Below are 27,791 nucleotides of genomic sequence, written 5' to 3'. Positions count from 1 at the left end.
TGTAATCCAATCCCCTTTCTTGTTTGCGCAATAGTGCAGCAAGGTAAAAATTAAGGAAGAAATCACCCAATGCCCTTTTAACCTGTGAACATTAAATCAAAATTACATTCTAGAGCACAGTTAAAAAAAAAAGCAAGCTCTTAAAATTAAAGTTCAATGTAAAATTTTTTTGATATGAATTAGTGTCAAATGTCATATATTCAAATGTTTTATGTATTCTATATTTGATATACAGTATTTATATAATTAAGCAGAACACAACTGAATTGTTAACATATAGTTAAGAAATTGTTTTATTGTGAATAATAAAGTAAAATAATGCTGAAGTATAATAAATCAACATAAACTTGTAATAATTTCTGAACTTTAAACATAGAGAATTTATTTATTTAGAAACTTTTAATGCAATATATTTTTAAATTGCATTATTTTTTTAAGCATTCTTATATTTGAACATCATCAGCTTCATTTTTCATCATGAATTATAAAAAGGCCACCATTGTTACTCTAATGGTACCTTCTTTGATATTTCTAATTCAGATGAGTAAGAATTCATCATTTGATGTTCAAAAGATTTATTTATTTTAAAAATAGAAATTAAAGTTATTTCTTTAAATTTAAAACTCTATACATTGTTTATACACAAGAAATTAAATTAGTTTTAATTGTTAATTCTAAAATTTTTTAGAACAAATCATTCCATCTTCAAAGACCCCTCTCTTTTGCATAAAATTAAAATAGAGTAGAAAATTTTAAATGATCTTTTTATATTTTCTAAAAATTTGATTTTATTTAATTATACTAAATTAATATATAAAGTGATTCAAAAATGGTGAACAACTTCATAGGGTGATCAATTATTCAATTTAAAGTAAAAAATATTAATACATCCTCTCCAATTCTCAGATTACAAGAGTTAGAAAAAAGTATTTATTTTAAATCATTCACAGTTTTAAGTCAAGTCAGTAATGAAAAACAAAAACAAATAAATTGGAGGCTGTCACATTATTTGCAAAAATGTTAGTTTCACAATATAAATTTCATAACTAATTGGCTAAATGTTGGTTTAGCTGTATAAGTCCAATTGCATGGCCACTGTGTTCACCTGAATTAACACATTTTTATTTCTGGGATTTCATAAAGGAAACTAGGTATTCTGTTACAATTCAAAATCATTATCAATTAATTGAATTCACAAAGCTGCTGCATAAATATGTCAGACCCAAACAATGCCATAATGTACTGCACGTTTCAATTATTTGTAGATATGAAGCTTGTGTAGCCAGTGAAGTCAAATCATTTTGAACATCTCTTATAAACTTAATTTTCATCTAAATGTTACTTAAGTAAGCCTAACCTATTTCTAAACTAATATAGTGAACTGTGGTAATTTATACTGTGTAATGTTGAAATAGTGAACTAACTTGAAATAAATATCTTTCTCTGCAACTTTGTTATCTTTGAGAATCAGACAGGCATCTATTAATACTTTTTACTGTAAATTGAATAATTGACCACCTTGTAAAGTTTTAATTATTTAGAAATTTTCTAATTAAAAAAAATAAATTTAAAAATTCAATTCTGTCTCATTTTAAAAATGCTTCATTTTTTTTTATTGTCATCTTATGTGAGCTCAATCACTTACATGTAATTATGAAAAACTAAATATTTGTTTTCTGAAACCGTGTTTTACTTTTTATTGAGTGTTGAATACAAGATTGTGTTATTAATTAAACACTTGGCTTTTTTCCCATCTTTATTCAGTTGATACAGGTACTTCTACACATTTCGGGCACTTAGCCCCTCATCAGTCAACTAAACAAGAAAGAACATATACAGTATTTGGGATGATATCACATCATACAAAGGTAAATTATACAGAAATTTATCCAAACACATGTATATTTTTTAAAACATACCATTAAACACACTATGCAGCAAATACATGTATACACAAGTTCACTTTCTTCCAAGTAGAAGAATAAGTTGACTGCATCAACTTTATAAAATCTATGTACATCTAATTAAAACAATAAAACAATATATAAATACACAAGCCTATAGAGGTATGAAACAAAGATGTATTAAGTCAGATCCAATACTGGGTCTTACTGTTAAATAGATGCAATATATTTTCCATCTTCTTATCAAAGTCAATGAATATACTTGGCTGAATTCTTTCAAATTTCTACTTTGGTACATCACAGAGTTGGAGAAACTTCTCCTAATCTACTATAGTATATTTTTTTATATTCTATTTCTTGTTGGTCCATCACACAATATTGAGCTTGGTTGCTGTTGATGCTAATTTGCATTTTCAACTATTTGTGACAGTTGGAACTTGCATAATTATTGGGATAGCCAAAAATAGCCAAACAAATTTAAAAACTTTTTAAAAATTATATTTATAATATTTTTAACCAATTCTTGCTTATTTTTACACTTAAGTTTCTATTTATACAATTTTTAGAGTTTATAATAGCCACACTTTCTTTAAATTTTCTATTATATGTATTCTTTTCTTTATATAAGATTTTTACATTAGCTTTATCTATATTACAATTATTTAGTAGACAATGATCATGAAAGACAGAATTTAAACAATATTATTTCATATCTGCAATATGTTCTTTTAATCTTGTATTTAACTTACGTTTAGTTTCACCTATATAGATACTGGCATTTTTATAAGTACATGGAATTTTGTAGACTACATTCTTAACTTCTTCTTTCATTTCTTTATTGTTTTGTACATATTTTATTTTTTATTCTAGATTGCAGTTTTTCATATTTAGGTGCAAGTTTTATGTTTATTTTTCATATTTCTTTATTAATTTCTTCATATAAACCTTTTACATACAGAAAACTAATATATTTTATATCTGGGCTTTGTTTCTTCTGTTCATATTTTTTGTCATTTATAAATATATATATATATATTATTTTATTATTCATTTTCTTTTCCCATGTACTAATTAATCGATTGGGGTATCCATCCAAAATAAATTTCTTTTTTAATTCATATATATGTTTGGCCATATTGGTGGGCTTGCTGGTTCTAGTTTTAATTTTATTATATTCCATATTAAAGATATTTTGTTTTATATATAGTGGTATGTGAGAATCATATTTAATGGTTGTATTAATGGAACAAGGCTTTTTAAAAGGTTCAAATTCTATATTGTTCAGGTTCCTTTTAATTACAATATCTAAATAATTTATACTATTGTTGACACTGTCTTCTTCTATCTTAAACTGGATTCCTTTATGTATATTATTTATAAATACTTCTATCTGTTTAATTGAAATTTCTGAATTGTCATATATGATTAAGATGTCATCAACATATTGTTTATAAAATTTTATTCCTTGTATTTTGTTAATCTTTTTGTCTATGTTACTGCTAAAGCTCGAAATCCGTTAATGTGTACATTACCTAGCTAATCTGCACATTAACTAGGGTGATCCGTTAAAGCTGCGAAAATTGTTCAGTTTCTCAAATTACCTAGGTAATTTGCAGAGTATCTAGGTAATCTGCACATTAACGGCTTCCGTATTGTTAAAGTTCAAAAGTTTTTTTCTTTCACTTCCTTTCCCCACTCCTTTTTACGTAGATAAATTTAAATCCTAGAATGCAAGCAAGCACCGAATTGGTGAGTAAAATCAAGAAAAGATTCTTCGCAAACCTCTTTAGCGAAGATTTAAAATATAATACGTAGTGTTTTAATAACAAACCAAAGTATGATTCCATAATTGAAGATGTAAAGCAAATAAAAGTTTCCAAGAAGAAAGAATCATCTCGAGATTATCAAATAATTCAAAGGTGTGATGTGTTGACTGTACGAGGCTGTGAAAAACTCATTGAGCCGTTGTCAGATGCGCGAGAAAGGTTTGAAAAAGTTTGTCCATGCCGGAGAATTGTTTGACATTCGATAAAAACTGAAGAAGACCTTGAAAAATTAGAAGATTCACAAGAGACTGTGATTATGAGATCACAGTCAAATCTTACTCAAGAGGACATTCCGTTATCCCCCGCTTCTACAGAATCACCTATAGAAATACAAGAATTTACCGATAGTAATCTTAAACTGCCTTCTATACCGTTGATTGATGATGCAGTCACGAAGAATATTCAGTTACCCTGCACCTCCAAGGAATCGCCTCTGCAAGTTGAAGAAGTCATCACTGAGTTACTCTCAACTTCAGCAGAATCGCCATCACAGTTTCGTACGGAGCCTGTAAAGAGCACTATACAAGACATAGTCTGTATTGTTTGCTCAAAAGCAGCATCAAGTGCTCACAAGTGTAAATCGTGTAATATGTTTGTTCACGCAGTTTGTGGTGAAGTAGATCCTAAAGAGGAAGGGTATGGTAAGAATGTATTGTGCATCATCTGTAAAAAGAATATGGATCAGAAAATACAGCGTGATGAAGCCAAGAAATGTTTAGAAAAGCAAGCAAAGAAAATGTTAGCAGTTTCTAATGCAAAGCACCCAAACGTCGATGAAGGTTTCGCTGTGAGAATTAAAGTACCCGAAGAAGACAGAGCAAAAACTGATGCACGTTCAATTTTAGCTGTGGTTCTTAGTAAAACAGAGGATGGCTTTTATAAACTTGATACTAAAACAGGTATTTTAAAACAATTGTATGCAAAATCTGAATTCAGTGTTTGCAAAGAGAGATTTTTAACGAAAGAAGATGGATGTCCCTGCTGTAGAAATATCTTTACGTCAAACAGCAATAAAACAATCCCTTGGTACTGGGCAGGGTTTCAGAAAATGTGACTGCAAATCTAAATGTACCACAAATAGGCGTGCTTGTCGCAAAAACCAATTGCTACGTAATTCAAAGTGTCACCAATCTTTAGATTGCACTAATAAGTAAGTACAATTTTATCATATGTTTTGCAAATTCATTTCCCTAATTGTAGTAATATTTTAAACCGTTTGATTTTTGTATTAAAGTTTTTTTAATTGATTGATGATTGATTCAATCAACTAATTTGTTGATTGTATTAACTTGATTCTTTAGATATTGAAAATTAAATAAATAACATTATGTTAATTTAAGCGTACAGAAACGTTGCTGTTGTTCCAGCAAAAATCTTATTTTCACTTTACCGAGTGCCTAGTAGGTAATTTGCAGATTACCTAGATAATCTGAACATTACCTAGGTAATTTGAGAAATGGAATAATTTTTGCAGCTTTAACGGATCACCCTAGTTAATCTGCAGATTAGCTAGGTAATGCGCACATTAACGGATTTCAAGCTTTAGCGGTAACATCTATATCATTACTATTTCAGCAAGTTTAGTTTATATGACTGATCCCATACTGATACCTTTGTTTTGAGTATAATAGTTCCCATCAATTTCAAAATAGTTACTTCTATAAGAAAATTCTATTAGGTCTATTATTTCTGGTTCTATATTAATCTGTTTTTTTTTTTTTTTTTTTTTTGACTATTTCCCATGCCATGGAGGGGTACATATCAATAATATCTAAAATGGCAATTTTAAAACCATCTTCTATTTTTATATCTTTAATATCTTGTAGGAGCTCATCTATATTAGATATGGCAAATATGGAATTTTGATTAGATCTGAGTTTTTGTTTTAAAAATTTTTCTAAGTTATACAACATTGCATATTTAAAGTCTATTATGGGTCTTATTTTATCACTAGGCTTATGGGTTTTTAGTTGAATACTGATTTTTGGTGTGCGATCATTATCATCACTTAAAATAAATTCTTTTTTGGCTTTAATTAGTTTGTTCAGTTTTTGTAATCTTGTAATGTAATCCTGCTTTTCAGCTCTTTATATATAATTTCTTTAGGATCTATCGGGAGTTGCCTGAATTTTTTACTTTCTATTAGTTCGTATTTCTTATTTTTTACCCAATTGGCATTTACTATGATAAGCTGTTTTGATTTATTGGCTTTAATTATCTCTAATTTATTATCCACCAAAAATTTTTGTAGTTCACTAATTTTATTTTTATATCTGTAATAATTTTTATCTTTTATCACTGTTTTGCCTTGTTCTTTTGTTATGTATTTCTTTATCTTATTGCTGAGACTCATTTTTACAAATTACGATTCAGTTTTTTGAAGGGTATTGCATACCCGGTCTAAACTTGGTATTATTGTAAAAACTTCCCATTTATTGAGGCCACTAAAATCCAGGCCTTTGCATATTGAATTATAATGAATTTTTAACTCAAGTTTTACACTTGAATTAATTTATAAACTTTCTCAATAGAAATAGGTTCCAAAAAAAATCTTGTTCTGTTATCTCTTACAGATATTTATTTGATTTTCCTTCAATAGTTCTTATACTATAAGACCATTTTCTTTCTTTTTGTTTTCATGCAGTTAAAAAAAAAGAATAAGTTCAAAAAGTTATTTAAGATTATATTCATTTTTCAATACGCTGAAGACAGTTTGCAATAATTTTAAAAATGGAAAGTTCTAAGAAGAAAAAAAAAACACAACTAAGAAAGGAAAGAAAATAAAGGATGAATATAATATTTTCAATAGTTTGTCAATAATTCTTGTGTTAAAAATCTATTGAAGAAACATTAAAGGAACATTTTAAAAGGCATTAGATCAGAAGAATGGTTAAAAGCTTTATGGAATGTATTTACATTAAAGGATGCCAAAATTCCTCAATAAAACTGTTTAAGCTTTCTCTACATTTAGTTTTTCTAAATATGAGAATAAAGATAATTTTCTATTAATAATTCACTCATAACTAAGGTTCTTAGAAAAATGCAAAGAAACCAAAAAAAATTTTTCAAAATTTAAGCATTTATTAATAAAAATAGAAACTTCTTAATGTTAATTACAGTATTATTTTTATTTGAACATTACCACCTATATTTTTTAATTGATTAGAACTTTGTTTTATTTTTTAATTCTTCACCTTGAGAGCATTAAGGCAGCTTTTTAATCAATCATACTTATCATGGGTCTGGGTCAGGTTCTCAAAGTAGGTAGCTAGATGGTAAGGAATGGGACTCAACATATATGGAATAAACTACCTATGAAAAATTCTTAGGGCTATCCATCCAGTAATCATTAAAACAGAATTAGTGGTACTTTTCAGTTAACAGGATGCCAGCCAAAATGTACAGCAACGGGTAAGATTCAAGCTCTAAATGAGGAGTTTCACACCACCCCCAGAACTGTTGACCCTTCACGAGATATTCATCTCCAAAGGTCAGTTTTTAACATCAGTATCAGTATCCCATCTTCTCTGCATGCTTCACATGTAGGCATGGGCCTTGATGCTCGCTATTGCTTGCACCTTGGTAGAGGCAAGTCTCCGCATCCCCAAAACAATATAACATCAAGTACTCCAATGGGCTACATGAAGCTGGACAATCACATAGACTAAATTGTCTTTCAATATATTCTTTCATGATAGTCTTTTTGCATCCTGTTAACTGAAAAGTACTGAATTAATTATTAAATGAAATTTATCTGTTTAAAAGGAATTTAATTATCGTGTTAACATTAATATAAATGTAAAATAAAATGTTAATGTAAATTAGAACTAGAAGAACTACTTTAATTATTCTTTTAATACCATTAGAAAAATAGCTAAACCAGTTTGTATTTTGAATGGTTTAGAAAAACCTAAAATTTCACCAAGTGGTATTTATGAAAAATTTTGATTTAGAAAATATATGGAATTTTTCATTTAAGTTCTTTTTTTTTAAATTAATTAAAATATCTATAACCATGAGGCAGATAGTAGTAAGGGCTTATCACACCAATGATAATGGGCACAAATGCTCAAGAATCAAAGTAAAAACATTTAATAAAACAAAAAGGGGTGTACAATAAGATTTTTTTTTTTGTTTTGAGTTATCAGTTTTTCAAGCAAATGTAAAATTCTTTTAGCATTCCAAGTTTTTCAAGATTTGATAAAGTTTGTGCTATTGAATTTTGTTATTATAAACATATTCACATAAAGAAAATTAAATGAAAACACAATTTAAGTAATTACAAAAATAGAAACTTTCTGAAAACAAAAATTCTAATCATCTTAGAAATATTTATTTCATGATGAAAATTTAAATAATTTCAATTCCTGGAGATAGAAAGCCTCTTAACCATATTTAACTAAACATGTCCACTATTACTTGATTTTATAAATTAACAAAATTGTTACATTAAATTTTAACTTAGAATAATTTATATAAGAGCATAAAAATTGAAAATTAAACAACAAAATGTAACATTTTTAAAAGTGTTATTAAAGATTTTATTATAAAATAACTTTACTTTTTAAAAATTTATTTCACAAAGATTAACAAGAACTTCGTACATTATTTACTTCTGATTTATTAAATAAATTATATAAATAACTTATAAAAAAGATCAATATATTTTTTTCTGTCTAAATATGTGTTGAAATATTCTTATGGCATTTTAATATATTGAAAAATGGGTTCTTATATTAATGTTAAGATTTGTTAATTACACATGAAAAAGTTTACAATATTTCATTTTATAATATTATCTATCAATCATAAAATTGTCAATTTACTTACCACAAATAAAAGGAAATTCTTGGGTATTTAGTATTTCATTTTTGACTTGGTTATCAATCCATTGTACCCATTGGTCAGTTTCACTCACAACTCTTGGAAAACATGGAATATCTACAACAGTTTTTAAATAAATAATTTTGTAACAATAAAATCTACTTATATTTAAATTATGAAAAAGTATAAATTGACAAATTGTAATTAAGAAATGATTACAGCATGATTAGTCATTAATAAAGGCTGGATTTTTAGGTGCTGCACCTTATTTTTTATTTTAGGGGAATGTTAAAAACTATCTGAATTAAGCATAAATATCATATATAAACATATATCGAATGACAGTGGTGGTCTGGTGGTGTTCTTTTATGCACCTATTATAGTATTCAGCAATTTTTGCACTTATTCTTTCTATATTTGAACTTAAATGACAATTTCAGAGGTAATATGATCACTACCAGTGCCAAAGAATTCACGCCTTGCTCAGTGAGGAATTAATGGTTAGTGAAAGGAGAAGTCAAAATTTAGTGAAACAAGTTCTAATGTAATTAGAGAATTGCAATTTCATTTGGAGAAGTGATATACATAGCTAATAAAAACATTAAATAGAAATATTGAGAGAAATCATTACTAAAAAGCAATTTACTAGGGATTTTTTCATTACAAATGTTATAAATTTATTGATACTATCAAAAATATTCTAATTGGAAACTTTCATATATGTAGGGAATAGAACAATAAAAGGAAGATATAGTACAATTATGATACAATTGTTGACAAAATCGGTGAAAACTCCCTTAATTCTTGCATTTGTCTTCTAATGTTCAACATCTTCCATGATCTTCTTTTCCTGCCTTTCTCAACCATTGTCTTTATCTCTCTCCACACCCTCTTGTTTATTTTCTTAACAGTTTAGGAATTTCACTCATCTAACCCCCACATATATTTAGTGCAAATCTATTGTTAAAACCAGATGGCACTTTGTAGAGAGAAAATTCAAAATTTCCATTAGTGAAGGAACTGGAGAGTGAAACAATGGCAAAAAGATTGACTACAGGCAAACTTTGTGAGATTTTGCAAGAATTTAAAAATGAAAAATTATTTCCAACGGAAAAGTTATTCAGTGTGATGTCTGTAACGTGACAATAAATGTTGATGAAAAACATCAAAAGTCTAGGATCCAGCAACATATAAGTAAAATACATCAAAAGAACAAATCCTTAAAAGAAACTTCATCAAGACAGCAACAGTTTATTGGACAGGACTTTCAAAGTGCAGTTAGTTCTCCAAAGAATCAATTTTTTCATGATACTGCTGAAACATTTATCAGGGCAGGAATTCTATTATCAAAACTCAATCAACCTATATTTAAAAATTATCTTGAAAAATATATTGGAAAGAAATTGCCAGATGAAAGTACTATTAGGAAGAATTATTTGCCAAGAAACTTTCCAAAAAGTGTTTACTGGGACAAGAATCCGGTCTGCTTTATCTTGGACAAGACTACTGATGCCTTAAATAGGTGTGTGTTAAATATCTTGGTAGGTCTTCTAACTGGCAAATGTGTGAAACCTAGGTTGCTGAAAATATATTTTTTGAAAAAACTAACACAGTTGTCATGCAAGCTTTTAACAATGCCTGCTCAAAGCTTTGGTCAGATGGAATTCAATATGACGATATGATTCATATTCTTTCAGACCAAGCATAATATATGGTTCTCACTTTTAACAATTTGAAAGGAATGTACCCAAATATGAAACATGCTAATTTTTTAGCCCACACTATTCATAGTGTGTGTGATTGTATTCACAATGAGTACTCTGTAGTAAATTCATATATGTATAAAATGAAAAATTCTGCTGAAGTGCCCAGCAAGAGTTCAGCAATACAAAGACATTATTAGTCTCTCTTCCACCTGTTCCAATAGTAGTTCACTGGAAAACTTGGATAAATGCTGTGGTGTTTCATTGTGAAAATTTTCAGATGATTTCAGAATTTCTTAAACAGTTGCAACCAGAAACTGCTGCCATATATAAAATTCAACAGGTCATAAAAAGACCAAAATTTGGAAGAACTTTATGCAGTACACACATTTAAGTTCTTAGTAGAAGCAATAAAAAGTTTGGAAAAAAACTGGAAATACTATGGAATATCAGTGGGGAATAGTTAAAGAAACTCTAGACCGTTTAGAGGGATTTACAAAAGTAAAGCTTGAGCATTCAATTCAGAAAAACCCAGATATTCAAGAATTTGTTCATTTCAGAGACATGAACCGGAGAATTAAAACACTGTTTTGCTCCACTTGTTTCAGTAGAAGTAGAAAGATCTTTCTCCATATATAAATATATGTTAGGAGACAAACAAATGAACTTTACAGAAAAACATCAAAATGAATGTGTGTACTACAACAGATTTTTATTTGAATAAAACTAATTTTGTTTTCTGAAATGTAAATTTTTGCACCTATTTCTGCCCCTTTTCCATCTTTTACCCACACTTTTGCACTTTTTTTAAACCTAAAAATCTGGCCTTTAGTCATTAAGTGTAGACTATTAAAAAAATATTTTTTGAATGAAGAAAAAAATCTAGTCAATATATTTTTTTTCTAAATAAATTTCTAAAGATTATAATATTCTGAAGATGTACAGTACAAAGTAAATAGAATCTATAGAAGCATATCACTATAAAAAGATTTACAATCAGTATTTCAATATTTTTATTTCATAATGCATTTTGGCTGTAGGCCAATCTTCAGATCAAGAAACAAAACTAAACATTTCAAAAATTACAAATTACAAAATTTATACATTCTGAACAATTGTTCCAAAAGATATAATTACCACAATTAATACAAATCACGTATACAATTTTAAAGCATCCCAATATTATTTTTTTTTAAATCTAAAATATGTTAATTATAAATTTCTCTTTTTTTTAAATACAATACAATATTATAATTTTAATAAATTTCTATTTCTTAAAAAAAAAAAAAAAAACTTGAAGACCTATATAATAAATTTGATAGTGAAAATGTATGTCACTTATGTCATAGCATATTATTTCCAATAGAACTTTTCTCTCAAATACAATATTGAAAATTAATCACTATCAACTCTAAGCACCATTCTTTCCTATTTATAATAATATCCTAACCCTCTAGTGGCAATAGACCATCACAAATCCAGCTTTTTCTTATATTAATTTGTATTACAAATTCAATGCTATTTTTCATATTATACTAATAAAATTCAGAATTTATTATGCTTAACTTTGTTTTCTAGTCTGAAGAAAGCCTACAGTCGAAATACAATATGAAATAAGAGTAAAAATATAGCTATTGAAATTTTGATTGAAAATCTTTTGGCAGTAATAAGAGTCTATAGATTCCATTTATTTGGTATATATTCAGAATATCATCTAATACTTCATATCAGAATTAACTATAATTAAAAATTTTAAATTAAAAATAAGATTAACCCAAGCTCAAGTTTTTTTATTATAATGTTAACTGCAATTAAAACTTAACTGTACAATAGCCCTAATTGTTATTTTAATTTTAAATCAATTTTAATTTTTTATGTTCATTTTAATATACATATTTTTGATACATTTTTTGATTCTATAAAATTTATTTATTTAAATTCATACTGTATTCTTAAATTTGATGATGCCATATGAGTAATCAAAACCCTTTGTTTGCATTAAAAACTTACTAGGATTATGATTTAATTGCAATTAAATTTCAATTAAGATTTTTAAGCAATATTAATTGAATTTAAAAATTACTTACATGGCTTAGCACAAGCTATTTCTGTCATTCTCTTCATGATATTTGGTATATTTATGATAACATCTAGAAATAATAATTTAGCTTAATTATTTTATAATAATCTTTAAGTTTATCTACACATTACATCTAAATATGTTTATTACACCATTATTTTTAAAATAGTCATAATTCAATTAAAAAGAGAAAATTTAAAATTACAAAAAAAATTCCAGTGAGTTACATAACTTTCCCAGCAAAAAAAATTCTAATTGCATGTGGTGCTGTTATAAAATTTTATTTTAAAAACTTCTTATATTATTAATTATTATAAAATGGCAAAAAGATTAATTTTGAGGGCAGAGAAGTGTTTCATAAAAAGTTGTAAATGCTAATAATAAGTAAAATCTTCCTTAAGACTGACTCCACTCAAGATATGACAACTCCCTCAGTCTTTAACCACCAAAATTTAATAGCATCAATTCCTCTAACACACAAACTTCCCTGCAAAATTTCAGAAAATTTCAACAAAAAGAATAGGAGTTAAGCTTTAAAGTGATTAAACAAAATTGTGCCCCACTACACACACCTCCCAAATTTTTTTTGCATTTCAATGTTGAAATCTCAAGTCCAAAATGTAAAAAACTTGGAGGAGTCATTTTTTGACCAATTTCCATACTTTTTCTCTGTTATATATATAATGGACAAAAATAAAAAGTTAACTGATTTTAGTTTTTACTTAAAATGAACATAAATATTCTTTAAAGTATAATCCTGTTAGTTTGACAATTTAAGAATAAAACCTTTAACAATTTTTAAAGATCAACATAGTCTTCATCCAAAGAGAAGGGTATGATGATCTGATCTTTAAAAACTATTCAAATGGAAAGAAAGTATATAAAATCATTTGTTCCAGAATTTTCTGGAAAGCAATTTTCATTCTTTTGTTTCATGCACTCAATTACTTTGTATTTAAAAGTTTGATTAAACTTTGTTTACAACACTAATTGCAATGAATTTCATTCACCAATAAAAACTTATAATTCATAATGCAATACACAGATGTTTATTTTTGTAACAAAATGTAATTTATTATAAAGATAAGTGATCATACAAACATATCAGAAGAGCAGATTTCTGGAAAATATATAATTTATAATCTGTAGAGCCTTTGCAACACATTTCTTTGAACTTTGCTCAATGTATTAAGATTCTGTAATCACCACGGAATAGCATCACCTTTAAGCCTTATATACTGTAAGAGTTGCAAGGTATTGAGGTATGGAAGATACAACTTGTACAGCAACTGTGTGGGAATTTTTTCCCATTCTTTAGTTAAATACATATATAATTGTTCTAATGTGTAAGGACAGCATTGAGTCATTTTTCTTTCAAAAATCTCCATACTTTTTCTATCTGAGACAGGTCCAGGCTTGATGCTGGCCAGGGGTTACATGTATATGATTGGAATGCAGCCAGGCTTTGGTTTTCCTAGCACTGTACAGATGGGTGTTTTATGCTGGAAAAACAGGCTCTTCATTTGAGAGTTTGCATTTTGATTTATGTAGATGTTGCTGAAGGATTAGAATATAGGATTCAGAGTTTACGGCAACATTGCAGAAATGCAAATCTCCAACTTCCTCTGCACTCATGCATCCCCAAATCTTTAGAGATTATAGCCTTTGGACTCATTTTGAATAACATGCTGGATTATTAGCTACATCTTTAGTACAAATTACTTTCTTGTCTATATTCTCAGAGTTTATATGAAATGTTGATTTATCCAACCATAGTATATTCAGCATTTGCCCACTTCAGATGAATTCTGGCCTAAGATAAAAAGTCTGTGCTTGCATAATTCATTTATGAAAGGTTTTTCCCCTTGGATTTGTACAGCCTCTATTTGCATTGTTGGATATATCTTCACATAATGTATTCAGATAATGGGATATTAAAGTAGTCCCTTAATCATTTCGTCAAATCTATAATAACTTGTCTGTTTTGGGAAATACAACATCAAAAGGACCATAGCTGACTGGAACTGAGTAGTAGTTTTCTTCCTAAAGCTTTTCCTGAATGAGTGTTTTCCCCTTTCTCAAAAGCATTTCATGATTCTCTGGAACTGTAGACTGAGCTATCTGCATAATCTACATAATACTGCATTGCAACTAACTCTTTATATGTCCAAATAATAATTTTTTTGATTAGTTCTGGTAGTCTTACCTCTTGCCATTTTTCAGACATTAATATGAACAGCTCTTGCATGTCTTGCATATAAAAGGTACTTGACTTTTATATGCAAGACACGTGACATAAGAAAAGCCACAAGAAACTCCATAAAATTCTCCAAAACTCCTTTATGAACAACTTCGTTATACATAGCTATGTATCCCAAACTAATTAAACTATAAGTAATTGTAAGTAAGTTATTGGAATAAACTTATTTATTAACAAAAATTATTTATAGTACTTGGTTTAATATGTATGCAAGAATTTTTAAGTTTACACAAAATTTTGAAAGTTTAAATAGTGAAAAAAGTTCATTGCAAGCAGGGTTGTATTATTAAATAAACTCTGTTATTGTTCTAGAGTAAATCATCATCTGCTACTAACTGTACTATGACATTTTAATAAAAATCTTAAAATAACAAATATGTATCTGTATATTCAAATTGTGTAATTTTTTATTTTTAAGACAAATTATATTCAGATATCATTTCAGACTTTTTCATTATATTTGCAATATAGATTCAAAAAGATTTATAACATTATAAAAAATAAAAAAGCTGGTCTTTATTCATGAATTCCTTTTAAAGTTTGTGTACTGAATTTATTAAAATGAACAAATATTCAAAACCTTTAAAATGTTTTGTGAATTAATATAAGAAAAACAGAATAGGGATTAATAAATGCATACCTTGATTAATATCACGCACATAAAAATTATGATTTTTCTTCTGTTTCATTTGTGCAAATACTAAATAAAAATAAAAGTTACAAAGAATTACAATTTATTTAAAATATACATAAATAGTGTTAATTACAAACTTACATGAGGATTTATGTTCATACATATCTAAATCAGATAATGTAATGGCTAAAATTTTGCAAAAATTTGCTAACTGTACATTTTCAAATCCAGAAATTAATTCAGATATTTCTTCTATAAAAAAACAAAAAGCAAATATTAATAACGATTTTTATTTTTATAAATATGCCTTTATAAAAAAATTGTGATTTTAGTTTTCTCATAATACACACACTTCTAGTAAATTCAAATTATTAAAAACCTTCATAAAACTAACAACTGAATGTTTACTGAATAAAGTTTTTTAAAAACACTTCATATTACCAATAAAATATTTTAATTTATATACAGTAAGGTCTCATTTTATATGGAATCCATATACATGATTTTACATGATCCATATACATTTTCACAGATGTTAAACAGTTAGATTATAACTCTTGGATGAACAGGGTAATTTCTGACTATTAATGTGCATACTATATTTTTATTATAAAATTCAATATATATATATATATATAAAGTAAAATGCTTTAAATACATTTTAACATTTTTCTGTTAATTGCAATTGAGTGGGCTGCAATTTGAAAAAATTCTAACTGTCATCCATCTGTCTTTCCTTAATCTAGAAAATGGAGTTAGATAGATGAAATCCAAGATTAGATATGGAAACCTTAGGGGCAAGTAGCCCTGATTATGAACCTCCAATGAAAACCAGATGTCACATTATTTCAATTCAAAACTTTTTCCTGAAAGCAATAGATGACTGACATGACTATTGTTAAAAGAAAATTATGTTGTATAGGGGCAAGCCACTACTAATTTGAGATGGATAGCATATATTTTTAATTAAATAAATTAAAATTATGATTAAAAATTGCAGCCAGGCATTGTGATGATGTCACAGTAAAAAATAGTTGCTCATTGCATATGTTTTTAAGCAATCATCTGGGACTACATAAGGCAAAGTACAAATTTATGTAAAATTTTGTTTATGCAGTATCTGCTGACACACAACCCCCAAACAAGACCATACTGCATATAGAAAAATTTCAAAATTCAAATTTTACATCATCAAATAAATAAAATATAATTATGTAATCTAAAATCATACAATTTATAAGTAAAAACATATTTTCTCAATATGTGGAGTATATGGTTAACATCTATAACAATTGATCTTCCCAATGAAGTAAATTGTATCCATCTAATTACATAAATATTAACTACGTTAATGTAGGCACACTGATAGATACAAGAGAAATCCAACATTGTTAATCAAGTGCTTTACATACTATTTACAGTAGAGCCTCGATTATCCGATCCAATTGGGGACTGGGGTTGGTCGGATAATTGAAAAGTCGGATAACCGAAAAGTATGAAAAAATCCATTACAGTAGAGTCTCGATTATCCGACCCAATTGGGGACTGGGGTTGGTCGGATAATTGAAAAGTCGGATAACCGAAAAGTATGAAAAAATCCATTATTAGTGTAGTATATTATTATATCCCATGTAATTAGAATATTAGTATATTGCTATTAACCTACTTCGCATTGAATTTTCATCGATGTTAAGAATAACAAAAAGTTTTTTTAAATATTAATCGTCCCTATTGTATCGTTAAAAATTAGAAAATTAAGCCTTGTTTAAATACTGGCTCCCTTTCATGGTCGAATGAGTGTTGCCAGCTAAAACACGTAAAAATAATATTAAAGTAGCCAAGAGATAGTCAAATATTGTAGCGCCACATCACTAGCGAACATTTGAAATTTGCCGACTAGGACGGTCAGTTAATTGGGGGTCGGATAATCGAGGCTCTATTGTAAATACTTTCAGATATATTAGAATACAGCTGAACTCAAGGATATATAAATTTTTAAAAATTTTCATATATTCCTTTAGGTACAGAAAACATTCATTTTTTTTTTTTTTTTTGTTTATTTGTACAAATTGCATTCTCAAAAATAAGCAATGAGTATATACGATTCTTGAAAATTTTTAGCCAGGAATAGAAAATCTTTGTTAATGTTAAAAATATTACATTATGTCCAGATATTCCTTTGTCACCATTATACCTGGAGGCAGTTTCATTTATTTGCCTAAGTGAAATTTTAGGTTTTGCATAACCTGGATAAAGCAAAAAATTTTCTATTTCTGCATTGGATGAAATTCTGCCTTATAGTAACTGGAAAATCACATGGCAGGTTTGTTTTATTCAGGTTTTATTGTATTAGTTTTTTCAGAGGATCACATAATAAACAGAAAATACATTGTTTTTTTTCTAGAAAGTTGTAAATTTTTTCAGAAGAGTAACCATTTTTCAGTGGTGATTCACAGTTAATCTAGTATCAGAAGTTACTTATAAATGAAAATTTATTTTCAAAGGAAGAAAAAATCAATCATATAATGGAATGTGGGTATATTTTTTCAATTTTTAATTATAGAACATCAAAACTTATGGCATTACTCAAGTAAATAATCTTAATATGGAATGTATTGTAATGTTATAATTTCTGAGATAAATTTTATACTAATATTCTTTTTTGTATTTCCTATAAATAAATAAATTTTAAAAGTTGTTATTTGGACGTTCTTTTTTTATATTTGATTAATAAAATGTTTTGTTAAATTTACAAGTTCTTTATTATTAAACAAGAACCTCTCTCTGTAAGACAAATACTTTGTCATTTCATTTGACTCNAAAATAAAGATAAATTTTTACAATTTTTTTTATATATTAATATTTATACATTCTTTAATACTTCATTTTAATTAAAATTCATTAGAAATTTATTGTGATGTGGATAACAGTCAATCAAAAAATGGAAACAAGAGAGAGATCAGTGTTGGTTCACCTGTGAAAAGAATTGCAAAATTCTTGCTGAACAATTTTTATGCACGGATAGACAAGTCAGTTTTTTTAATATAAATTGAACATACATTTTATAAGTAGAAAGCTTTCATATGAGAACACAAGTTATTTTTTTAAATATGTTACTGTATTTTTACTGAATTGGAGAGAATACACAACACCACAGCAACTAACTATGCTTACTTGTCAGTAGTGCTAGTAAGCTACCATTTTACCAAAAGTATTTTTGAGACTACTCAAGCTGAACATGCACAATGGCAACTTCCACAATATTATCTAAACAGTGTCTCCAATCTTTTACCAGCTGATAGAAAAACATTGAATATTGAAAGTTTTCCTTCCCCCCATACATTTTTTTTGTCTTGGTTTTGAGTCATGCACAAAAACTGTCAATTTTATAAAATATATTTTGAATATCAACAGTTTGATTCAATCAATTCCAATAAAATTTTTTTGTTTTTTCTTGAATGAAAGTGTATTTTTCCTATTAAACAGACTTTTTATAACCTTAAAAACATGGTCTTTCTTGATTAGTGAGGTCTTCTATAGTTCGTGGGAAGATCTAAAACTATAAAGCAATCATTAATCATTAATCTGCTTAACCAAAAGAAACTTGATTGCATCTTTAAATTTTCATGACTCAAACTGAATCTGAGTCAAACTTTCAAATTAGTACACATATCTTTATTTTCTTTCAAGATGTATAATTGATTGCAATAATAAACTTTTGTTTCAAAATAAGTTTGTTGACTTCAATCACCTTTTTTACCTTGAAAATTTTTTCGTGTACCATCATAAAGATCATCAACACAAAAAAAAAATGTTCAATTTTTTTTCATTTATGAATTTGTTTTCAAGATACAGTTAGTTGAACTTTAATCAAAAAATTTTTCTGCTTTTTATACTTTTAATAATTTTTAAATAAAAGATTTTTTGAATTTAAAGAAAAAAAAATAATATTTTACAAAATTGACAGTTTTTTGTGCATAACTCAACTGGAGTTTAACAAGGTACATTTTAGAATTTTTAAATGAATTTAGTTGATTAATATTTTAATTTATTATTATTTTAGTTCAAAAAGATAGAAAATTTATCTACCTGTCATCTTTGCACTTCTTCTGATTCACAGAGAAGAGTGACAAACTATGTCACTCTTTACTATCAATTTCAAGTTTCCCTTGAAATTGATAGTAAAGTCAGATGCATCACTTAAATATTGCCTCAGAGATACCTTATTTCCCCTAGTGACAGAAACATTGCAAAGGTTTCAGACAATTTCATTGGTCCACTAATATGTATAAAAAGAGAAGGGTCATCTTCAATCCTTGTTTTTAGTTGTGCATCTGTCACCTTTTAGACACCGTGCTTAAGCTATATTATCCTTACCTGAGTATTAGTTCCTGCTTAATTATGGTGCCATCAACGAACACTGACTTGTTAAGCCACAGAATAATCCATGTCGTCTCCAAAAATGATGTAAGGTTCTCACAACACTTCAATCACCAAGGATATATTCTGTGTCAGGTAACAAATTGATATTCTAATGTAAACTCTCTCACTCATTGAATTATATTGAATTGTAAATGATTAGAGGATAGAATAGAAAAACCCCTTTGTAGAGATTGTACAGTTATTCATTTACTATTTTGCTTATATTTTAATCTTCTATAACTTTTTACTTTTAATAAATATGTTTGGTTATTTTACAATTAGTCTATTGCCTAACTCCATTGTCAGATTATAACCTCTCCTAAATTAAGTACCACTCAAACAACAAAATAAAAACATTCAATTGAATCGTGAGTTAGGATATGCACTTAACTAATCCTAACTAGCGTCAGGACCCTGACAGAAAGGAAAGACCTCAAGAATCTTTCCTAAAATCAATTACTTTAACATCCTGATAGTAAGTGAGGGTTTCATTGTCCCTAATCTCACATTTTCTATCAGCTGGCAAAATAATACTCAAAACATTGGCAATACACTGTATAAACAAACAGTAAACTCATTGAAATGAAGATGAGGCAAAGATGACATGTATTAATCCAATTATTATTTTGCTTAAATTTTTAAAAATAAATAATATTAAAGAATAATATTTTGTTTTTATTTGAGAAAATAAATGTATGGGATGCAAACCCAAACTCTTCACATTACTTCAAAATTCAATCAACTATACCATCAAGTCAAAATATGGTCGACCCCCCTATAACACTGTTGATAATTCCGTTTTATATGAATTCCATGTTGTACGAGTCACTTAAATTTTACAAATATGTGTGCCAGGCTGTGAATGGCTCACGTATTTGTAAAATCCAAGTGACTCGTACAACATGGAATTCATATAAAACAGAATAATCAACAGTGTTATAGGGGGTCGACTGTATTCAAATATATTTCCATTGAAACTACAAGTTAAAATTTAAAACTGGACTGATTATAATTTTAAAACCTATCTCATAATATATAACTAGTTATATAATAATTTACTAAATAAATCACTAAAATATATATACCTACACTAATGAAGAAGGATAAAAGAATAAAATCTATATTCGTAAAAGTCGATATTTTTGTCGTTGCTTTAACATCCTCTCAAAAATCATAAAAAACTTATTATAAGTCTGCAAATCCTGTACAATGTATGTATAAGGGATATCTAAAATATTTACATTAAAAACTTGTATATCTCTAAAACTATTAAACAATGGGCATTCAAACATAAAATGATTTAAAGAATCAATCTCACCACATTCGCAGTTTGGAGAATCGACCAATTGGAAACCATATAACCTCTCCCTAAAATCACCGTGTCCAGATAGAATTTGACAAGAATAAAAGTTCGGGGTAACCCAATGTGCTTCCAGCCTATTATAAACAGTGGGAAAGTATCTAGCCGGTGAGTCAGTAATGACAGGTACAGCTTTTTAGGACAATGGGAGACAGCTGTATTCAAATATATTTAATTATCTACTTTTTAAACTTTCTATAAAACAGAATTTAAAACTAAATCTGACATTTCTGAAATTTAATGAATTCATTTGTAAAGTTTATGTCTCTCAACCAGTGGTTGAGCAATATCGACAGGCCTTAGTCTCTTTGTGCTCTCTGAGTGGTAAGGTGCCTTAAAAAAAAAAAAAAGACAGGTCAATGCTCTATTTCTGGTGCAATATGAAAATTTAATTTGTTGTATTTTTGTTCAATTTTTATAAGAATAAATTGTCTTGTTGATGGTTTATAATTTTTCTAGACTAAGTAGATCAATAATAACTGAGAGGATCTACTCTTAATCCTTCAGTAATCTGGGAAATGAATGCTAATTTTGATTGTGACAGCTATCTCACTTTCCAGAGTCAAAGAAAAATTAATAAATATATGTTAAATTTCAGTATATTACATTTTACAAAATTATTTACATAATTTCCCAAAAATAAAAGTTGATTTTATTTCTGTAGATTGTGTGTGTGATATAAATTGAAAAATAAATATTGTAAAAAATTCAAGAATTTTCCAAAAAACTAAAGTTAAAAAATCTATAGTTAAAGCTATCCCCTATCTTCTATATCAATTGAAGTTTAAATTATTTAAATAATCATCTTGTCAAAAGTCTGATTTTCTCTCTACTGTTGTGTTTTCTCACTGTAAGAAAATACAATCTTGTATGTAAATGTAAATGAAGTAATACAGAAACAGAAGCTTCAAAGAAACACACTAGAACAAAATTTAGTTCATGTAATGTGTATAAAACAAATGAGAATATAGAATAGGGTTTAAGATTTTGAACTGTTTTAATAAAAACCTGTTTAAATCTTCTTTAGTCAGAATATAAAAACTATTTTAAAAATTCAAATTGATGGCTAATTTTTTAATAAATTTTTAATTTACCCAAAATAATGAAATTAAATGTTTCAATAATTTTGCAGATATTTGCTTATATATATATTAATAATTTTTCTTGTATTTAGAATTATTTAGGTTTTTTTATAAATAAAATTTAAATAGTCAATGGCAAATTGAATAAATTCAGAATTCAAATTTCACAAGGTAGAGGCAATATTTTTACATCATATTCTAGAAACCTAAAGAATACAAAAATGATTTATACATAGTTCACACACACACACACACACACTGTTTTATCACTAGAAGAGGTTAAAATTTAGAACAACATCTTAAGATGTTGCTCTTCAGCATTTCTAAGCACTGGTGGAAAAACCCCAATCTCATTGCACTTTAGGCTTCTATGCTATACTAAAAAGACAAGAAAGGAAAGGAAATTGTTTTTGTATAAACATAAGGTTCTGAAAGTAAAAAGCTGAAGGGTAGTGAGACAGGCTTTTTTGAAGCACTTAGCACTAGCACTACTGAAAAGCAGCATCTTAAGAGGTAGCTAGTCTGAACTTTAACCCCTTCTAGCACTAAAACAATGCATTTGAAAAGATATGTTTATAGGATATTTTTGAATCCCCTAGGCTACTAGAACATGCTGAAAAAAATAGCACTATTTTGCAAAACATCTCATATAAAAGCAGTGAGCTAAAGTAAAAATTCAATAAAATCAATTAACTGCAATATTTACTCTATTTAAATAACTTATTTCTACTACCTAACAATATGTTTAAATTCTTAATCAAATGGATGTCTCAAAATGTAAATTCAACAGATTTTTTTCTCAAATTAGAATGAAATCAATTGCAGTGTGTTGGTTTTTGTTACACAGAACCTAAGAATTCTAACATGTTAGATAAAATGTTCAATTTCAAAAAAAAAAAAAAAATTAAATAAAAATACTTACTTATAGTTGATAAATCTAGTGGGTTTTTCCTTGATAACAAGAGAGATTCAATTACTTTACATGCAGCTATACAAGTTGTAATGTATTGAAGTAAACCAAATAAACAATGAATAACATCATCACGATTAGCTAACTGGATTGCAATTTCTTCATTCTTAAGTATAAAAAAAAATATATATGTATATATTGTAAATGCATTTTTAAATGAAAATATTTATATTTTTTTTCTCTTATAGCATAGCATATTTATATTTATTTCTCTTATAGCTCTTATACTGGAATTTTAAAGTATTAAAATTATAATGACTTAAATTGTTAATATATTATAAATTAAATATAATGAATATTCCTAAGATAATTGTTTACATGAATTGATAGAAAGAGTAAACACAGGAATTTGGCATGACTATTTTTTTAAATGAAGTGCCAAACTATCATTAAGGAAGAATGCAACTAAATACTGCTTGTTTAACACAACTGAAAGTTTATTAGCAATAAAACATTTTCAGCTTTTTTGCAGCCATCCAGTGTTTTGCTCCATACATAAAGAACATATTTATAGTTCTATAAATATTGTAAAAGTTGGTGATAGCTACAGAAAAAGTTAAAAGTGTTGCTTTGTTAATAAATTTATGTTCAGTTACCTTAAACAAGTAGCACAAAACTGCATTCATACATGAGAGTACCAAGTTGTTGATCTTCTTTATGAAATTAGTTAATTTTATGTAATTTTAATTTCATTCCTATTATTTTCACTTTTTTTAAGAAAAAGGATTAAGAACTATTAAATATGTCCTATACATCACAGTTCTTTACTTCTAACAATCAGTAAAAATTCATTTGTTTCAGATTTTGTTTTCCTGTCATACAGTATTTGGTGTTACTTTATGTCTAGTTATAAGTGAGACAATTTTATTAATATCTATACAAATTTCATAAATTAATAAATTTTCAAAATTTACTAATTATATATTTAACTTTGTTCTTTATTTATCAAAGCATCTTGAAATATATTTAAATTAATACATAAATAATTATGTAAATCAATTTTTTGTATTATGTTTATAAACCATAATATTCTCAAAATGTTCATGATTTTCAATATAAATTAAGATTATAACACAAAAAATTTTAATTTCTCTATCAAAATTTTTCATTAATTCACAGTTATTGAAGAACTTTCTCCAGGACTATAGATCCATGGTTCATCACCTTGCACCAGCATTAAGTAACATTTTCTGATTAACTTCTAAAGAATGATTTTTAAGTACCCAGATTTAAAATTCAAAAATTTTTATTGTAAAAATAAACAGCATGAGGCATTTACCAAGACTTATGCTTTGTTCCTTGAACTGATATACAAAAGATTGTTTATTACACATATTACAAAAAAAAGATTGGATACATCCACCTTCTCCACTGCAATTTTCTATGAATTTCTAAACATTATTTTATTGAAAATAGTTACTTTTTCCTATAAAATAACATTTTTATATATTTAATATAATTGAAACAACTTTACATGGATTAAATTTAATTGATTTAATTTCTTTATGCATTGAATAAATTCAGAATTCAAATTTCACAAGGTAGAGGCAATATTTTTACATCATATTCTAGAAACCTAAAGAATACAAAAATGATTTATACATAGTTCACACACACACACACACACACTGTTTTATCACTAGAAGAGGTTAAAATTTAGAACAACATCTTAAGATGTTGCTCTTCAGCATTTCTAAGCACTGGTGGAAAAACCCCAATCTCATTGCACTTTAGGCTTCTATGCTATACTAAAAAGACAAGAAAGGAAAGGAAATTGTTTTTGTATAAACATAAGGTTCTGAAAGTAAAAAGCTGAAGGGTAGTGAGACAGGCTTTTTTGAAGCACTTAGCACTAGCACTACTGAAAAGCAGCATCTTAAGAGGTAGCTAGTCTGAACTTTAACCCCTTCTAGCACTAAAACAATGCATTTGAAAAGATATGTTTATAGGATATTTTTGAATCCCCTAGGCTACTAGAACATGCTGAAAAAAATAGCACTATTTTGCAAAACATCTCATATAAAAGCAGTGAGCTAAAGTAAAAATTCAATAAAATCAATTAACTGCAATATTTACTCTATTTAAATAACTTATTTCTACTACCTAACAATATGTTTAAATTCTTAATCAAATGGATGTCTCAAAATGTAAATTCAACAGATTTTTTTCTCAAATTAGAATGAAATCAATTGCAGTGTGTTGGTTTTTGTTACACAGAACCTAAGAATTCTAACATGTTAGATAAAATGTTCAATTTCAAAAAAAAAAAAAAAATTAAATAAAAATACTTACTTATAGTTGATAAATCTAGTGGGTTTTTCCTTGATAACAAGAGAGATTCAATTACTTTACATGCAGCTATACAAGTTGTAATGTATTGAAGTAAACCAAATAAACAATGAATAACATCATCACGATTAGCTAACTGGATTGCAATTTCTTCATTCTTAAGTATAAAAAAAAATATATATGTATATATTGTAAATGCATTTTTAAATGAAAATATTTATATTTTTTTTCTCTTATAGCATAGCATATTTATATTTATTTCTCTTATAGCTCTTATACTGGAATTTTAAAGTATTAAAATTATAATGACTTAAATTGTTAATATATTATAAATTAAATATAATGAATATTCCTAAGATAATTGTTTACATGAATTGATAGAAAGAGTAAACACAGGAATTTGGCATGACTATTTTTTTAAATGAAGTGCCAAACTATCATTAAGGAAGAATGCAACTAAATACTGCTTGTTTAACACAACTGAAAGTTTATTAGCAATAAAACATTTTCAGCTTTTTTGCAGCCATCCAGTGTTTTGCTCCATACATAAAGAACATATTTATAGTTCTATAAATATTGTAAAAGTTGGTGATAGCTACAGAAAAAGTTAAAAGTGTTGCTTTGTTAATAAATTTATGTTCAGTTACCTTAAACAAGTAGCACAAAACTGCATTCATACATGAGAGTACCAAGTTGTTGATCTTCTTTATGAAATTAGTTAATTTTATGTAATTTTAATTTCATTCCTATTATTTTCACTTTTTTTAAGAAAAAGGATTAAGAACTATTAAATATGTCCTATACATCACAGTTCTTTACTTCTAACAATCAGTAAAAATTCATTTGTTTCAGATTTTGTTTTCCTGTCATACAGTATTTGGTGTTACTTTATGTCTAGTTATAAGTGAGACAATTTTATTAATATCTATACAAATTTCATAAATTAATAAATTTTCAAAATTTACTAATTATATATTTAACTTTGTTCTTTATTTATCAAAGCATCTTGAAATATATTTAAATTAATACATAAATAATTATGTAAATCAATTTTTTGTATTATGTTTATAAACCATAATATTCTCAAAATGTTCATGATTTTCAATATAAATTAAGATTATAACACAAAAAATTTTAATTTCTCTATCAAAATTTTTCATTAATTCACAGTTATTGAAGAACTTTCTCCAGGACTATAGATCCATGGTTCATCACCTTGCACCAGCATTAAGTAACATTTTCTGATTAACTTCTAAAGAATGATTTTTAAGTACCCAGATTTAAAATTCAAAAATTTTTATTGTAAAAATAAACAGCATGAGGCATTTACCAAGACTTATGCTTTGTTCCTTGAACTGATATACAAAAGATTGTTTATTACACATATTACAAAAAAAAGATTGGATACATCCACCTTCTCCACTGCAATTTTCTATGAATTTCTAAACATTATTTTATTGAAAATAGTTACTTTTTCCTATAAAATAACATTTTTATATATTTAATATAATTGAAACAACTTTACATGGATTAAATTTAATTGATTTAATTTCTTTATGCAAATAATTAAATATTATTCACATAAATAATAATTTAAAATAAAACAGGAAACTATTTATTAGATGAGAAATTTTATAGAATATATTAAAAACTATATTATTTATTTTTTAATTAATTAATAATGATGATAAATAGACTTTCTTGACACTTTTAAGAAATAAAGTAAATGTGTAGACCTACATTACTTATACGTTAAAATTTATGTTTGTCTGTATTTTGATTTATACAGTTATTTATGCCTAAGTAAGTTCCATCTAGAAGCAACCAATTTTCAATAATCAATATTTAATATCTAAATAATTTATTTTCCTATAAAATTATTATAATGTATAATGCATTTACATTAAATCTGTATTCAGCATTAAACTTTTTTCATATGTATTTAATTTCTATGAAGTGGAATATATTGTTATTTAGCTGAATAAATTTCTTTTCTAGAAGATTTCTAAAATAAAAGTTCAGGAAACAAGTTTATGCAACAGCATATTCTGTGATAAGTAGCAGAGTATGTGCAGTGATATTTCTTTGATACATTTGACAATGTTTCTCTTCAGTGCCTCTAGATTGCAGAGATTGTCTATATACACCTCCTTCAAATGTTACAAAGGAAAAAGTCTGGTGGTGATAAATTAGGCAACCTAAGAACCATAAATTTTTCAAAATGAAATAATTGTCAAAGACTTCTTGCAAAATGCTATTGATGACTTTGCTGTTTTGCCATCATTCCATCTTGTTGAAACTAGCATAATCTATCATTTGGTTCTAGAACAACAACTAATTGTTCAATGATGTCTTCATACATGGTAGTAGTGACAGTACCATAGAAGAAAAAAAGACCCAATTATTCTTTAATGTAATATTGTGACCACATGCCTAT

The 27,791-nt window shown here is 26.9% G+C and overlaps 1 protein-coding gene across 1 annotated transcript in view; it reads right to left on the bottom strand.

Moving 5' to 3' along the window:
• LOC111623557 (short transient receptor potential channel 4-associated protein-like) overlaps positions 1-27,791 on the bottom strand; it is an 83,705-nt gene that overhangs the window by 35,590 nt on the left and 20,324 nt on the right. The window contains exons 4-9 of the mRNA XM_023366172.1: positions 25,413-25,511; positions 23,018-23,231; positions 15,373-15,483; positions 15,238-15,297; positions 12,345-12,407; positions 8,561-8,671 (exon numbers count right to left, since the gene is read on the bottom strand). Of these exons, the coding sequence (XP_023221940.1) occupies positions 8,561-8,671; positions 12,345-12,407; positions 15,238-15,297; positions 15,373-15,483; positions 23,018-23,231; positions 25,413-25,511 (658 nt within the window). The remainder of the gene's footprint in view (positions 1-8,560; positions 8,672-12,344; positions 12,408-15,237; positions 15,298-15,372; positions 15,484-23,017; positions 23,232-25,412; positions 25,512-27,791) is intronic.

The sequence above is a fragment of the Centruroides sculpturatus genome, unplaced genomic scaffold (genome assembly GCF_000671375.1).
Source record: "Centruroides sculpturatus isolate CEXI.00-Female unplaced genomic scaffold, Cexi_2.0 scaffold16, whole genome shotgun sequence".
NCBI classification, from domain to species: Eukaryota; Metazoa; Arthropoda; class Arachnida; order Scorpiones; family Buthidae; genus Centruroides; species Centruroides sculpturatus.
The sequence above is the reverse complement of the archived record's forward strand: the minus strand, read 5'-3'. Positions and strand labels throughout refer to the sequence as shown.